The sequence below is a fragment of the Galleria mellonella genome, unplaced genomic scaffold (assembly GCF_026898425.1).
Source record: "Galleria mellonella isolate WM207_F2 unplaced genomic scaffold, CSIRO_AGI_GalMel_v1 utg57, whole genome shotgun sequence".
NCBI classification, from domain to species: Eukaryota; Metazoa; Arthropoda; class Insecta; order Lepidoptera; family Pyralidae; genus Galleria; species Galleria mellonella.
In genome coordinates, this window is record NW_026442119.1 from 2,939,514 (window position 1) to 2,958,025 (window position 18,512).

Sequence of the window (18,512 nt, forward strand, 5' to 3'; positions counted from 1 at the left end):
ATTTTTATAACTATCCGGCTATTTTATATATCCGACTATGTAATAGCCGGCTAAATAGTGAACTAATTAGCAAATTCCTTTTGTATGGAATTTTGTATGAACGCTGTAACATATGAGTTAGATGATGCGATTTTGACTTTTTTATTTTTTTATTCAACAAATTTCTGCGTAGTTAATATTATGTTAAATATATTCATTGGTAAAGAATATTTTAATTTTGTTTATAGTGGTGCCACTTATGAAATGTGTTAAGAAACTTTAGCCATATCAACCGTAATCAAATGCATCAACTCAAAGTCTAAATTCATGTACATATAGTCGATGTCGCTTACTCTTATTGATAAAATGAATTTGATAACATTCATTGATATCACTATAAATGAAAAAGATATTTTTTTTATTAACAAACTAACTTGCAGTAACGACTACAGAGTATTTCATTGAAAAAAATTAAATTAATTAATAAAGATACAAATACGCAATATTGGATTATTTAACTTATTTATTATTGCGCTCACTGCAATGGACCGATCGAAATCGATGCAATACAGCCGGGTAGTTATATAACTAATAATGTGTCAGCTAGCATATACTATCGGTTTGGACATTTATTACCAACTATGACAGCTAGCACAGCTATTGATAAGAGATAGCCGCGTAGCTACCGTAGTTGGCGAACATATGTAGTTGTTGCCAGTTAGAGATTAGTCGTTGCAGCACTATGATGTGCTTGGCACTCGAGGATGGCTGTAATCAATAGGTGGCTACGTCGATGACAAATAACTTAGTTGCGGCTATTTTTATACATAACTGCTATATAGCTGTGAATTGATATAGCTATTTCAGTGATGTATATACTCTGTGGCGCTGTATTACCATCTTTAGACATACTCTGTCTAATGTATGTATTACTATGTCTGCTAAGGATAACCTATAATTTCTAATTAATAGCTGTATATTTAGCCAATAATTAATACGATATTTTAACACAAAATAATTAGATTGTGTATCGTTTCACCATTATACAAATAACGCAATACAGAAAAATTGTATTCATTCAGAATGGCAGGGTATGAGATACGAATTGCTAATTGCAAAAAAGTGAGTAACCTATTCTAATTAATCCACAATATGATGATTCTTATGAAATGTTTACAATTAAACTTGTAATTACAGGGAAAAAGTTTATTTGCAACAAAGCAATATGAGCAAGGAGATGTTATTTTAGAAGAGGATCCCTTGGTATCCTGTCAGTTTGCATGGAATGCTGCATACAGATATTTGGCATGTGATCATTGTATGAGGTCAATAATTACATTAAATTTCCCAAATCTCTAAGCTTAAATTTTAAAATAAAATTAAAATTATTTAAGTTCAGACTGACCTTTAATGGATAATTGAAACTTTTTTAACATAATTCAGACAATATGAATGTTAATTTATTAAAGGTAATGCACAGTGAAACTATGTACATATGGCAGATTTACCTCGGTATGGTATTGTCTACCAGTCAACCATTAGGCAAACCGAGAAATAAGTAGGTGATTCATTATTAAATTGAAGAAACATAAAAGTAATATTTAATATATTCATATATTATAAACATAATTAGATTAATATAAACATATACATGTGTTAAATAAATAAATATACAAATAAATATATAAATGTATAAATATTAATATCACAAACAATTAACTGTATTAGAAGAGCAAAAGAAACAATCTATGACTCAGAGTAACCAGCAGGGTTAAGTTTAAAAGGAAAGTGAAAAGAAATAATAATAAAAGGGAATGATGTTTATAAATCTGCCTTTTTTTAAGAAATAAGAGCACAATTTATGTTTAAAAGCTAGTTTGCTTTGGGAATATTCAGTGGCGTAACAATAGGGTGGCAGGGCTGGCAAAATGCCACGGGCCCCCGACCCAAAAGGGCCCCAGCTTAAGAGGCTGCGAGCTCGGAAATATATATATATACTTTTTTTTTTACATTGTACCTGAGTATTTTATTTTACTTGAATAGTATTTTTTTACTGATAGGGCCTCATCAAAAGAATTTGCATCAGGCCCCAAATGGTATAATTATGCCACTGGAAATATCTATAGTTTATTTCAATAGAATGAATGAAAACTAACTGACCTGACAAAAAGATAGTCTGCTGATGTCCAATAAAAATCTATCAATTGATTGAATATTTTAATTTGTTATTAGTTTCATTTGAAGAGTATTTTTGTGGTAATTTTAACAAAATTTGGTCACTTTTATATTTTGTTCTGTTGAGTAGAATCACTATAATGTGCAGAGCAATATGGAGTGCTGTAGCACAGACACATTGTAGCATGGTATTGGTATAGTGATTATTGAAATTATACAAAAGAAATAATAAAATTGTATTGATTTTTATTATGAGATTTACATCATTTCCAAAAATCTTATTTTGTTACCCATTCCTATAATGCACAGAATATAATAAATATGTATAGAAAATATAGAAAATTGATGATATTTGATTTAGTTCTTAATATTATAAGCAACAAAATAGGTTTTTAGATTATTAGGAGACACCAGAACAATCAGTCTACATATATCTGTTAAGTTTTATTGGTTTCTTGTCTATTGATTAACTTGTTAAATAGTTAATAATAATAAATTGCAGGCCATTAGAAACTCCAGAACAGAATGTCAGAAGGCTGTCATGCAAACCTGATATAGTTTTACCACATTCAAATTGCTATGAGTCAAACCTTGAAAATGTGACAACATGTGACCATTGTGGTGTGCTGTACTGCTGTGAGAGTTGCAAACAGCAGGCATATGTTATATACCACAGAAGTTTGTGCCATGACATAAGTGATGTTCAGCATCCTGTCATGGTTCTCTTGGAGGCTTGGAAGTAAGTAATACTTTATATTGGATTAATTAAAAGAAAAACAATAATATTAAGACCATGGGGGTCCTCAGTAAATTCTTTTTATGTCCATGGTTGTTCTTTTGGCAGACTATCAACTTGTTTGCTATTCCATGCTGTATAAAAAACTAGTACACTAATATTTATCCCATAACTTACTTTTCCATAATGAGTTTGTAATAACCAATTAACATTCCACTCGGAACTTTTATCAAAATTTAATATTAGTTTATAATTATCATAGACTTAATATAAGGTTATCTTTCAAGTATTCCTTTTACCAACAAATATCTGACAGCTATTAATTTGTGCCTTTTGTTTTAATTGCATTGGTATATTTATGTTTTGTGTCCTTTAGTTGTTTCACAGCATCCTGGGGATGAAATGGAGCAGTAATACATATTTCATCACCACATAAAATTCAATTAGATAATAATAATAATTAGGCCTCTTTATTCTTATACCCATAGGATAGTTTCAATTTGCATTATTTAATTACATATAGTTAGTACTAGAAATCTTAATATGCAAGTTAATTATTAGGTAGGTGGACATGAGCCCCATATTGGGTATAGGCCTCCTTTAACAAGTTCCATTTTTCTTTTAATTCTGCTGTATTCTTGTAATTTTTCAATTAAATTAGATAATATATTTTAATAATTTCCAGGCAAATGCACTATCCACCAGAAACTACGAATATATTGTTATTAGTAAGGATATTAGCATACATACAACAGAGTCCTGACCCAACAGCTGCCGCTGCCAAAATCAAGCAGTTTTGTCATCGTACAGTGAATGAAGATGCTGAGCTGGTGCACAAACTACTGGGAGATCAATTCACTGACCAGTTGAATACACTAAGAGAGTTGACTGCTAACGTTATCAGTGGAGATCATATTCAGCAGGTTAATATAAATTGTCTATTATGTTAATTTGGCTTATGCTTTAGTGTAAGATAAGGAATTCAGCTGTAAAGTGTATTGTTAATTGTTAACAGAGGGAGACTGAACAAAAGTCGATTGCTTGGGTACCTCTGTCCCATTCATGTTTCAACCGTGAACCAGTGGTGTTTGCATGGCTGTGTTTCGGTTTGAAGGGTGGGATATGGCGTGAATTTACTTGGTACAGAGGAATAACATCTGAGTCCTCAGGAATGGCAATTGCATGGGGGGTATCATGGGCGAAACAGTATACTGTGTTATGTCCATGGTACTGCTCATGTCTATAGGCGACGGTTACCACTTTTCATCAGGTGGGCGGTCAGCTTGTGTGCCATTCTAAGTTGTGTAAAAAAATATATAAAAAAATATTGTTTAATATTATAATTTATTATATTTATGTTCATAATAACTGTTTAAGTTGGTCTTATATCTTTATATTTCCAGTTTCTTACACCAGATGGTTTCTGTACATTAATGGCACTAATTGGAACCAATGGGCAAGGAATTGGCACGAGTCCTCTAGCTATGTGGGTAAACAACGTACTGGAGCTCACTATGTCTGATGATGAAAGACAACAGCTTGATCTGTTTATTGATAAACTGTATCAATATGTTGAAGAAGGTTAGTTAGAATGTCTTTCTTTTTATTTTATTATTCCTTTTTTTTAATTTATTTATTTATTGAATAAGTAAAGCAAATTGTGAGCATTAATTATTATAGTCCTTATATGTGTGCTCAGATGAGGCATGTGTAGTAATATGTGATGTATGTTTTGTGGATGTTAATTGATTGTAGTTTTAAAGAGATTTTTTATTTAATTTTGAAATTTCACTTCTATAGAAAATTATTTACATAACTGAATTTACTATAACAAATATATGTATGGGGTAACTCTGCCCCATTTGTGTTTCTGTCGTAAAGCAGTTGTGTTTGCATAACTGTATCAGTTCATATTTCATTCATATGAAAGGTGTGGGTGACTGTATATGTATATGGTGGTAGTATACTATATACTTTGTTATATATATGGTACTGTTCATATCTATAGGCAATAGTTACCACTTTCCATCAGGTGGGCTGTCAGCTTGTTTGCCATTCTAAGTTTCTTTAAAAAAACAAAAAGTTGTAAGTCAGAAATTGATTTTTTATATACTTTGTGTTATCATGTAGTTATAATACTACATATGTATAGATATTTATATTTTTCTTTACTATTTTTTCAGAGTCTGGCACATTTTTAAATACAGAAGGTTCGGGTCTTTACCAGCTGCAAAGTTCATGCAACCATAGTTGCGTACCAAATGCTGAATCTTCATTTCCATATGGCAACCATAGGCTACAATTGAAGGCATTGAAGACAATCATGCCTGGTGATGAAATATGTATCAGCTATTTGGATGAATGTTCATTACAAAGATCGAGGCATTCCAGGCAGAAAGTAAGTATGATAAATTGTATTTGAAATACATAACTATGGACTTCATTAACTCGAAGCAGTGTGTCTTATGCTAACCTTTTTATTTTGTACTAGCTTTTTTTTCGCTGTTTTGTACGTATAGATGGCATATCTAGATTAAATAATACCAGCTTTTAAGTTAGATCTTCAGGACAGAATAGAAAACTATATCCAAATTGACGCAGTAGTTTTGTATGGTGCCAGAATAAACATACAGATGGACAAAATTAAAAAAAATAATACTCTTTTGGCATCTAATGCTTTTGTTAAGACTCCTTTATTTTTTTTACGTATGTCCCATGTATAGTCTCCATTCCTTATGGTAATCTATGGGGGAGGTCTGTCCAGATGTGGATGGATAATGACTGAAATGATGATGATGATGATATCCCATGTACAGACGTCGTCTAGTTAATTTTGTTATATTAGTAAGATTTCTTGTGAAGTAGAAACGTTAAAATTTATTATACATCAATATATTTACGTCAAATCTTTATGGAGTAGACATGTAGATAAATGGATGATAGATTCACTAAGGATAGATAAGTATTTATCCTTAGTATATCTATCATTAATTTTTTCTATTTATTATCTTTTTTTTTTTCATAAGCTATGTAATATTACCTTGTTTTGCTTCCTTACACATCTCCTTTCATCCACTTAATTTCCAAAGAATCGTGTTTAAAGAATCAAAACATTTTTCACTAGGAATTGGCGCAGAACTACTTGTTTGTATGCTGGTGTGAACGCTGCAGTGCTCAATCCTCCCAGCCTGATTGCACAAGTGAAGAAGATATGAGTGATGAAGAAGTGGACGCAGATGACTGATGCTCCAACTTGCTTGCCCTATGCTTGTTGGGCATATAATGCAGCGATGGACTGTGATCTTGTATGTGCAGTGATTCCACAGTGTTACACTGTAGTTTATAGATCAATAATGTGCTGCATTATTAAGATACTGTAAGTTAAAAGTCAAGTGAAGTGATACGGCACTATTTGAATGAACTACTAATGTGCTATGTAGTATGTATAGTATTGAAAATGTATAGTTTTAATTGAGATGGTAACATTTAAATGTTAATGAAGCAGAATGAAAATTACGAGGATGAAATCTTAGGCTTTTAAAAGTATAATGCATTAATTGATTGATGTATGGGTAATGTTGAGCTTGCTTTATGCAATATTAAGTGCCAGTTAGGTTTCACAGGTTCATTCGCGTGATACTAAAATGTAACTTGGCTGGACACGTTTCCGCGTGTCTAGATTAAATTAAAAATGTAGCCTAGTATGTTACTTGCAGTGTGGCTTTCTATTTATGAATGAATTTGTTATGGAGTGAATCGATTTGGTGCTTCCGAATATTTATTAGGGACTACTGATTCGATTCTTATAATTAATTTACATATGTAACAAACATAATTTACATCTATAATATATATTGATGTAAATTAATATGTAAACATCGATTATATAAATACTATATTATATATTTCGTTATTTTAACCGCAATATTATATTTTAGTGAATATCATGTTTTGTAACTTCATGGCAGTAAATCGGCTGGACTGGTTTTGACAAATTATATATTATTTCATTCGTGATGTACCACTGTCACTCTAAGCAAAGTGGCAAACGAATCTATCAATAGACATTATCACTATCATATAAAGTAAGTAGAAGGGAACAGCAAAGTCTGGCGTCTTGTTCTTTGTAATGCATGCTGTAACGAAAATGTTCCTACCGATAAATTCGTTTGAAACTTATCTAAGAGGCCAGGGTGTTTGACACTTATAGAGATATTTATGTGCAAACATACATAAATACTGTTATTTAAACTATAGATATATGTATTTTTTTTTTCAAAATTATTTGGTTCGCGATTAGGAGATGAGTATTAAGCTTAAGCGTCTTAGTTGACTTAAGCTGCGATTTGATACAGCATAAATCTAAATATATTTTTTTGACTGATTATTTTTTAGTACTTTTAGTATATATTTTTTTATTATGTATTTTTATCATGAATAAAGGACTTCAGAATGGAGGTTCTCAATTAGACTTTATTTTTTTATGTTTAAGTTTTATAATATCTTCGTCAACTCTGAATGCATTTTCGACCAAATGTAGTAAATGTGTTTAGTTTTAGGAGTTAGTCTATGGCCTAAATTTAAAATATAAATATTTTGGTTGTTAAAAATATTGATAGTGGGATCCTATTTAAAGCAATTTTACAATAAGTATTAGACTTTTTAGAATCTAATTCCAATAGAGTTTAGATAAAATTCTCGATTGGCCAAAATATTTAAATACCATTTACTCTATAAAGATACTTGAATAAGGACCATATTTTATAAATAAAAAAAAAAAAAGATGTTATATTATTTACTACTCGTATGTTCATATAGATATTTATTTTTACAGGTTTGAAATAAAAAATTACTACTAATGCTTTAAATGTATTAATATTCTCAGTTTACAAAAATTAATAAAAAATGCACGGTGACTAGGTAGTTAGTGGGATGCTCGGAAACGCAATGTTTTAAGATTTACTGTGGTAGTAACTGTAGGTTTGTAATTACGCGCTGGATTTGTCATCGAGACACATAAATGCTAAACCACGCTTTGGAATAAGCTCCTAGTAGAATTATTTACGAAACGATACGACATAGTAACCTACAAGAGCATATTCCTTTTTAAATTGCCAGCATCACTAATGACAAATGATAAAATTGATTTTAGTTCACAATGAGTTATTGTCGCACTGGCCACTATATGAATTTATATTTATATTGAAAGTAAAATATAAATTTTAATTTTTATGATAAGAGAGAATGAATAGATTAACATTCTGTAGGGCCCAGTCGGCCGTCTTCTGTGATTTCACACAATTCTGACAATTCTGATCGTTTATTATATGGCCATAATAAAATGCCTAAAAATGCACATTAACATTTATTATTCGAGATTGGCATTACCCCATTATGTTTGAGTCGTGTTTGGATCGTACGCTTTAGCAATACAATAAAAAAAAGACAACGACAGTATATACCGAATGTAACTATTTATTGTGATAGAATGAATTATGTAAATATGAATTAAATATTACAGGTAAAGATATAAATGAAAAAATAAAAAATGGACTTGAATTTATTTTAATTTTATTTAGCAATTTTATCTATGACGTATGCGTGTGCTTCGTATGATTGGGGATTTATTGTTGACGATACCATCTGTTAAACTAAACCTTATGTCTTATAATGTAAGGTTTAATTTTCTTTCACTGTTTAACGTCTACTAATGGACGTTGTATTGAGAAAGATTTGATATTCATACATCTTAAATGTTGTTGTTTTCAAGACGCCATTTCTAGACATAGATATGCACACAGGTAAAAAAATATTGGTCCAAATAAATATAATACAATAGATATCTATGAATTGTAGAGGGGGGCCTACTAAATTTAGCCTATATAGCAACTGTTTAACATATGATAATGAATAATGTATTCAATATGTCAAATTATTGCAACGATAAGAGTATTTTCGGAATGTTTGTAGCTAAGTGTTAACTATATTTAGATGTTTCTATGTAGTATAGAGGTATGCTCGCACATTCTATAATTTTCCATTCATTTTCCTTCCATCATTGATGAAGAAACTAGTTGGCATTTTGAATTTGCCTGCTTTATAAATTATCCTAGCTTTCTATTTAAAAAAAAAAAAAAAGTTGCCGGCCTTTTTTGTGAACACATTCTTTGCGCTTAATCGAATTAAACTGATGTAGGAAAAGTTTATGATGAATATAGAAACAAAAATATGTATTTGTTTTTGTAAAAATGTATTTACTTTATTAATTAAATTATTTCAATAGAATTTAATCAGTAATGGATTCGACTATAATGCCCAATAGTAGTACAAATAAAAAAAAATATTACATAAATAGTCCGATTTGTTAGTAATTTTCCTGATGAAATCGTTATTTGGTAACCGTTTAAGGGAGTGTTTTGCCGGGTAAACAGTAATCTTCAAAGAGACGTGAGTCGAAAATAGACAAAAAATTTGGACCTCCTATGCAACGCGTCCAACTATTAAGTTAGTATGAGAGCTCGATATTTCGAAAATTTTCGAAATAATAATAATTTTTCTGAAAGAAATATGAGTTGATGTTTCTTCCAGAAAAATAATTATAATTGAAGCTAATGTGTCAGTCTAAATTATTAGAAGCCTTTTAATGATTTAGGGGAAAATCAACCGATAGGAAATGATTCGGATTTCACACTGCTGATATCCGACATATATAATAAATATGTCTGTGTCTGTATATTAAGCACAATTTAGAGTACATCCAAGAAATATTGGCATTTTAGATATTATTAATGATAATAATTCTACTATATAGAACTACCATACAAGTTACAACGCTTTGAACTAATATGTAAGTAGATTATAATATATAACCAGGGTACTGTTATGTGCCAAATATTTTGGAAAATAAATTTCACAAACATTGTCTTTTGTCAATTATACATTGTGGTATTTTATTAATACTGTCTTTGATAATTTACAATGAGGTCATGGTTAGAATTCATAATATTACTGCACAGTTATATTACAAAAAAACCCAAATTTCTTATACGAACGATTCACTTCAATTTCCTCAGTTATGAAACCTATAATTGTAGTGTTTGTATTTGTTTGTATATATTGAATCTCTGAACGTATCTCTACCTTATTTTTTATGTCATTTTTCAAAATAAATTTTAACGTTTCCGTATGGTTATTAAAGAGTGCTCTGCTAGCAAATTAAATAATATTGATGCATACGGTTGTTACAACTACAGAAAATTAAAACATTTAAAATATTATTTTATTGTTTAAAAATATTTATATAAATTTAATTTTAATTTAAGCACAATTATAAAAACCTCTCTAGTTATGTACTGTTATTATTCATAATTAGTAATATACAATAATGTATTAAATATAAGTCCATTACTGTTGGATGCGTTCAAGTTTGTGAAAATATTTAATTAGGTATATGTGTGCTTTTATTTTTTTATGAATAAAATGCTTACATACCTACTACGTTTATTGTCATTTATTTGAAATTCTCAAATCTAAGTTCTCAGAAATGGTAACGCGTGAGGAGTAGCATGGGCAATATTTTGCGTTATCTGTGATATTGTTCATATCTATGGGTCAGGATTACTATTTTCTACCAGATGGATTGTCAGCGTGTTTGCCATTCTAAGCAATTGTTACTAAAAAAGCCTAGTGCTGTAGTGAATACCTTCTTATACAAACATTTATATCTATTAATATGTCTGTATTTATAAATAAAGTATATCTGTCTAGTACTCGTAGTACAAGATTCACTTAATTTGGGTGTAGGACTATCGCCACATTCAGTCAATCTTCGGTCGCATATATTCAGTGAAGGAATGCAAATATAACAAATTTCATGCAATTTGGTACTGTTGGTCACGATATTTGGAAGGTTTCTCAATATGTAGATGTAAAGCCATGGAACGTTCGCGTCTGTCCAGTCATCAGTGCCCTGAATATTGGTAACGTGGTAGTGAAATTGCATATTTTTCATTAACATTTAAGTAAAAAAGTTCTGTTTGTGAAATTTTGAAGAATTGAAAATCTTGAATCGTTCGAAGAAAAGTAGGTTTGGAGAACTTGGGAACTTTTTTTAGTGACAGTTATTATATGTGTAAATCGTATAGCGGTTTGATTGCCGTGTGGTCCCGGCGTAGAATGGGTCACCTATTTCCTTTCCTGTGAGTGTCGTAAGAAGCAACTAAGAGAATTTAATGGTTGAGAGTTAAAACGTCACCAAACTCTTAACTGCGGTTACTTGCCAGAAGTTACCTCACTTGATAGGTAAGCTACCTATCGAGTGAGGTAACTTCTGGCAAAATAAGGAGGGTCGAGAGGCTTATGTTCAGCAGTGGACAGTTGACGGCTGATATGATAGCGATATGTAGATGCAATAAAAAATTTCAGGGAACAGCAAAATATAGGAAACAGTCTTTTTTTCGTCGTTTACTCTATAGTTACGAGTACATAGAGAAACCTAGTGAAAATTGCCACAAGTTTGTAATAGGGTAAAAGCGAAGGAAATTATATTGATTTGGAGAAGAACATATTTGACATTTAGGTAAAAATCAAAGCTAGCATCTGGCAGCTCTGGTGATAATTGTTTATTCGACCGTCGATCTTCGGTCGCCGATGATACGCAACCGAAGGTACATTGAATGTACTTAATAATAAAAATATTAAAAAGTAAACTCTCAATCTTAGATCGCTTGACTGTGTTCTGAAGTCTTTTGATTGTTGCCCATCGCCACATTCTACCATCGCAGCGTTCGCCATTGATAATGAAATCATCTCAATATTCCCCACCCTAGTCCATTTATTTTTCTACATCACGTAATAGGATTTTTTACTTAAGGTTGTTTGACTGCTCATATCTCTATCGTTTTAATATAAAACAAAATAAAAAAAAAAAAATTTTGCCAGTAAAAGTTACAGTATTTTGATTTTTAGTTAGATAAATTTTTGTAATGAAGTTCTAATTCTAAAGTTCTTTTTATTATTACCTGTAAAATGTTAATAGTAACTTTCCATAGATCAATAAACCCTTTTCAAACATAATGATTTTCTAGCTCGATTTAATTAAGTAGGTACGTAGGTAGATACCTATCTATGAAACTTTTAGATGTAGCTGCAATAGGTATTAATTATTTTAATGATCAACTTTATAAATTGAAAATGGCGCGATGTATTTTCATTTATTACGCCAGTCAGCGGGTTTTCTTAGGGAAAATTCCCTAATGAAGAGTGTTTCAAACTTTTCGTGATTTCACGACCGGGTGCTTCCATTCAATGCGATTCAAAGAACACAATATATAAATTCCAGATATAATGGATGATTTCACGTTATTGACTTTTTAAGGTACATTATATTGCTGTTTTTCTGGAAGATTGTAATAAAAATTGAATAGTGATATATTAAAATGAATATGGGAAAACATAATGACTATAGAATTATTAAACATTTACTTAACTTATTTATAATTTTTTTCAAAGCTATCATGTTAAGTAAATACTATACGTAGGTAATATAAAAAGGTTAAAAATGCATCGTAAAAACTATTAACATACTGAGTTTTAAGTTGATTTTCCCCATGTATTCTTGATCACATATGGCGCTAAGACACCATGGGGTTTTAACCGGAAGAAGTTTGATAGTATGTGTTTCCCTTGTGGCGTTTGGGTCTTCATAATCGCTTTTCCAATGTAAGGTACACCTTTGTACTTTACGCTAAGTTTGTGTATATTTTTTGTAAGTTAATATTTTAATTCCTTTTTCATAATTCAAACTCTAAGATAGGCTGAGACTTCTGGAGTTTAAAGACTATTATTTAATTTGTGTTGATATTTAGAGATTGTCCGAGTACATACCTTGATTATGGTTTAACGAAATTATAGTTAAGGTTACACTAGTGGGTTCGAGTAGATAGGTAAGTACTATTAACAAAAGTATTGCTGTAGGCACTCGAAACTTAGCTGGATAAGCATCTCTAATAAATGAGTTATTGTATAAACGATCTTTGTGTTTTATTAGTAAGTATACTCAACTATCGATAAATCAATTAAAACAAGTACCATCTAAAATGTAATTACCCAAGTTAGTTTTCAGTAAATTAGAAGTGATGATGAGTTATTCATTTATCCTTAGTAATTTTACTAATGGGATAAAATTTGTTTTTTTTTTTATACAACTTAGAATGGCAAACAGGCTGACGGCCCACCTGATGGAAAGTGGTAACCGTCGCCTATAGACATGAGCAGTACCATGGACATAACAGAGTATACTGTTTCGCCCACGATTCCCCCCCAACCTTGCCATTCCTGAGGACTCAGGTGTTATTCCTCTGTACCCAGTAAATTCACGCCATATCCTACCCTTCAAACCGAAACACAGCCATGCAAACACAACTGCTTCACGGTTGAAACTCGAATGGGACAGAGGTCCCCAAGCAATCGACTTTTACACAAAGTCTCCCTCTGGTACGTACGAGTATAATAATATAATAAAATTGTAACTATATGATGTTTGTACATGGAAGATATTTAAGAATAATTGATATGAGGGGTTTTAATAAGAACAGTAGAAGTCATAACGATAATTTTAAGAACTTTTGTTTGTCTGTTTGTTTATATGTTTCTTCCAGCAACTAATGAGCAATTTGGATGCAATACATATAATTATATTCTTCAAAGTTGAATTTAAAAAATGGCGTAGGTATGTTTTATCTTGATATATCATATCTAAGTGGTCAGTTTCATTTGTTTTTCTACTTCTGAAATTCACGCGTACAAGGTAACAAACAAAACGCTAGTTATTATTATAAACGAGAAAGTGAATTTATTTGTTTCTCAACTCTTAGTGTCTTTAAGGGGTTTTTTTTTTTAATGGATCATAATAGAATGATAACCCCGCCTGCGCTTACGGTATACATTGGCGAGACATCAGTGAGGGTTGATAGGTGAGAATGAAAAGGCAGGTCAGTTAGCCAATCGTGATGAATACACCAGGAATTCTGCACAATGGTTTCCAGGGGGGACCACGTGGAGGTACATCTGGCAGGGTATATTATCAGCAATGGGACTGCTAGTCTGCATTACTAACAATAATTTCCTCCCTAGTCTTATAGGATAACCAGTTATAATTAAAAACAGCATATACTTAGTACTCGTATTTGGCGTGGAGAACGACATAGGGTAGTTTTTTATCCCGGTCAGGCAGCAAAAATATTTGTACGAATACAGAAACCATCAATACATATCTAAGTCGATTTTAATCCCACGAAGAAAATGAACAATTTGAATAATTTCCTAAGTGTGGTCCGATAAAATTTCTAATACAAATACGATACATATTAAGCGAAATAAATGGGACTAGACAAGATAAAGTCTTCCCGAGAGGGCATATAGTAGACTAAGCCAGGCTCAAGGCAAACATTCATTTGCCCCTGCCCACCCCACTTCAAACTGCTATCCATAAAAGGGAGGAGAAAATTATCTCGTGAATAAATTATATTTTTCCCCTTTTATGAAGACAGTTGAAGTGCATTTTCGTCCATGTTTTTTTTTTCTTGTTTGGCTTACATCAAAGACATTGCAGGAATTCCGGACGCGGTCCCCTGACCCCGCAAAAATAAAATGAATAAAGAATTTAATGTGACTTGATGTCTGAGAATAATATTAAAGTGCTGTAGAATATTTCTCAGGTACATAAAAGGTTGGTTGGTTTTGTATAATTTAATTCCATTTACGAATAATATCTACCCTATTTACCTAATGTATGAATGGTGAGAGTACAGTAGCCAAAATAGCTAGAAGGAAACCTTATTATTTCTTAACATTTTATATATCGTTGAATAGATCTTTCTCAATGTACTTAATATTGATGTTCTTTCAGTTTTTTAAAGAAAATATTTACTACCTAAATATTTATTGATACCTAATATCAGTATTGGGGGGGGGGGGGGACGATTGTTAGTAATGAGGACTATCAGTCCCATTGCTAGCAATATACTCTGACCTCCACGTGGTTCCCCCTGGAAACCATCGTGCTGAATTCCAGATGTATTCATCACGATGGGTTAACTGACCTGCTTTTTCATTCTTACTTATAATCCCTCACTGGTGCCCCGCCAACGTATATCGTTAGTGCAGGTGTGGTTACTATTCCATTATGATCCATTAAAAAATCAGTATTTAGGTAGATTGCAGAAGTGCGATAAAAGTATACATATGTACTACTGTTGTTTGTGATGACCGTAGTTTTGTTTTTGTCTAGGCATTGGTAACTTCCTTTTTTAAAGGGCGATAATTTTTGGAAATGTAATTTAGTCTTTATCTAAGAAGTTTATGTTGTCAATGTCAATGTCAATGTCAAAAAACTTACTGTGGACATTTAAAATGGAGACGTCGTTATTAAGATTGCTGTGGTGTTCCTTGTATAAAATATATATTTTAAGACAATGAAGATTCGTTTAAATTAATAGTGTTAATGAAAAAGGCTTTATAAAGCATATACCATATGAGCACATATATTTTCAATAATAGAATAATCACTATGCGCTATTTGTATACGCAGGCTGGGTATCAGTGGTGGATGATAGATGATGATGAAAGCAGGTCAGTCACCATGGGCTACCATCGTGACGAATTCCTTTAAAAAAATTATTACATTTTGATTATTTTTTGAGGAATTCGTTTGAATTTTGAAGAATTTTGCAAGAGTACTGCGTGGAGGTAGACCAGATAGGGTATATCTATCGATGGTGCTATTGAATGGATGGTGCTAACAATCCCTTTCCCCCAGACGTCGGTTACTTTTACGGTTATTACCACAGTATCAGTTTATTTATCATTCCATGTTACATAAAAAGTTTTAAATATAGCAATTCAGAATTAATTAAACGACTATCCAAAATAAAATATCTAGATACCTATCCGTAATCTGTAGGTACATAACTCTCAAGATTGGAATTACTGTCCAAAAAACCTTTATTTGCGGATCCTTTAAACCTTCCACGAAATCAAATTCCATTTGATTTAATTTATATTAGGACAGTTGTATCCAGCCGGATGAAATTCCTGTAGTCAGGACAACCGTAACGAAATCTCCAGTTCTGGTCTTTGATCAAAATTTCGACCGATGCCCCTCAACAAAAACTGAATACAATTATCTTAAAAGGGCTAATTTTATATCGAGTAAATGTGGTTTACAAAGGGCTGGTCGCTCTCATTTTAGGGAGGAAGGTTCTTTAATACAAAAATGTGTTAAGGATTACCGTGGTAAATGGAAGCACTTTTGAGACTTAATTATTAAAAAAACTTCCTTTTAATATTAGGAAAATAGCGATTAGTCTTATGTTATAGAGATTCAGAAATAAGCCTAACACTTATAGTATTAAAAAAGTTAATGAAATAAAAATAAAATACATTGGCAAATAAATTTGATGAATTAATTATGAGGCACTGGACTAGTAAATATCTTTTTTTAATGTGTGCTAATGGAATGGTAACTCCGCCTGCGCCATCGGTATACGCTGGCGGGGTACTAGTGATGGATGATAGGTGACGATGAAAACAGGTCAATTAGCTCACCGTGATGAATTCCACTAGAATTAACTACAATGGTTTCCAGGGGGAACCACGTGGAGGTCGACCTGATAGGGTGTATTGCTGGCAATGGATCAATTAGACCCTATTAGTAACAATCCCTTTCCCCCCACGAGTAAACATCTGTAAAAAAGATAAGTTCATGTAGCCAATTAATGTACTTCTGTTTTGACCGTTCTTTACTGGTACAGAATACTTTGTATTAGGTTAAGAAATTATGATTAGGTAGGTACGAATACCTACTATCTGCTACTTCTAAGAATCTAGAAGATTCTAATCCTTAGTAAAGCTGGGCCGGATCTCTAGTTCAATACAAGTATACAATGGTATAAATAAAGATTTATTATTGTCATTACAGTATAATAAATTACCTTTATTGAACCTGGTATTTAAATTGTCAAATTATTATAAACAGGCAGTATAGCTGTTCAGCTCGTCATAACTGAACGACTTTTTCCAAGAAACATGGGTGAAATTGGACAAATATCAGTTGAGAATGAACAGGATAATACAGCCACAAATATACAGATGAACTGGGAACGTTCTTCTTTTAGAACTCATTTAAAAATACATTAAAAAAAAATACGTATGTTGTTTTTAAAATATGTATACTCTCTGTTTTAAAACACGTCAATTGACACATAAGTTCGTCGCATTTAAAATCTCAGGTTAGTGGCAACGGTAAGTATACGAGTTAGATTCAAATTAAACCGTCCCTTCTCTTTGAAGAAGCAAAGACGGCAGGGGTATTTAATTGTGATCAGATCAAAATAGACGTCCCATTGAGTAGAGCGGGTTGCGAATAATTGGCAAATTTCATACCCAAATGCTTTTTGTCGTCACTTATTGGGTTACTGGAGCGTTTCAAACGAAACGGAAAATTGCTTCGAGTAATGAAAAAAATTTATTTTACAATTTTGTCAAAGGATGTTTAAAAAGTTTTTTTTTTTAATATTTACGACGAATTAAATATCTAAGGTCCTTTTATTAATAAAATGAGTGAAGAAAATTATATTAAAATAGTATTCAATTTGTTGATTACATATTATATAAAAAAATGGGTCGTGTTGTCGTCACGATTGCAGGAGAAACGAAATGTAATTCCTGGAATAACTTTTTGAACAGTAATATATTATATACCTAAGTTTATGATGAAAGTTGTGGAACTGTTGACACATTTTTAGGGTTTCTTAGTCACCCTAGGAAGGCTATTATTCATAAATTTATTTATGGATCGTGGTTAACAATTATAAACAAATTTTTACTCGCAGTTTCACTCGCGCCAATTAATTTCTTAATGTGTAAGTGTATAAGTTAGAATATAACTTACTATTGTACTAAATTTCGTTCAAATCCGTACAGCCATTTAACTGTGACTGAGTAACAAACACAATCTTTACACACTTTCACATTTACAATAGCAGTATTAGTAAGATAATTAAAGTTTGATGAAGTTGATGAAAAACTTTTAAGTCGTTTAGTGACTTTTGGGAGATCTGCGCAAAGTTCGGCTGCATGATAGTATTGATAGACGGTTGTAGATAGTCCTCAGGATCAGTAAGTTGAAGCGACAATAAAATTAGAATAATTGATAAATAATGAGGAACGAGATTAACATTTAATTAACAGATTTATTTTAGATTTAATTAGTTGAAAAGAAATAAATAAATCAGTCGAAATATTTGCTAGTTGTTCTCGGCTGAATCTGCTTACTGAATTGGAAATGAAATATTTATTTGCTTTAGATATATATTTAACGTAATAAAGGCCATGTAGCGGAACTCTTTAACATCTGTTTAATTTTTTTTAAATGTTTTGCCTTAAAATTGTTAGCATGCAAATTTGATATATTAATTAAATTAAATAATGATATAGCACTAATGTTGGTGATTATTAAGATTATAAAAAAATGATGTTAAATAAAAATATATTTAAATTAAGCCAATAAATTTCAATAGGTCCATGTATTGTCAAATAAGATCAATAATTGCATTTTATATAT

At 31.4% G+C, this 18,512-nt stretch overlaps 1 protein-coding gene across 1 annotated transcript; it reads left to right on the forward strand.

Moving 5' to 3' along the window:
- Positions 1–878: 878 nt before the first annotated feature.
- On the forward strand, positions 879–9,045 carry LOC113509692 (histone-lysine N-trimethyltransferase SMYD5). The gene is made up of 7 exons (XM_026893091.3): positions 879–1,101; positions 1,177–1,304; positions 2,657–2,893; positions 3,576–3,813; positions 4,294–4,471; positions 5,074–5,288; positions 6,015–9,045. Exons 1-7 carry the CDS (start codon positions 1,063–1,065, stop codon positions 6,132–6,134), a joined length of 1,155 nt encoding a protein of 384 aa, XP_026748892.1. The 5' UTR covers positions 879–1,062; the 3' UTR covers positions 6,135–9,045.
- Positions 9,046–18,512: the final 9,467 nt, after the last annotated feature.

Excerpts from the sequence above, each read along its gene's own strand:
- LOC113509692 (XM_026893091.3), top strand. The coding sequence starts at position 1,063 with ATGGCAGGGTATGAGATACGAATTGCTAATTGCAAAAAA. Across the intron at positions 1,102-1,176 it reads GAATTGCTAATTGCAAAAAA|GGAAAAAGTTTATTTGCAAC; the intron begins GTGAGTAACCTA and ends TTGTAATTACAG. Across the intron at positions 5,289-6,014 it reads CGAGGCATTCCAGGCAGAAA|GAATTGGCGCAGAACTACTT; the intron begins GTAAGTATGATA and ends ATTTTTCACTAG.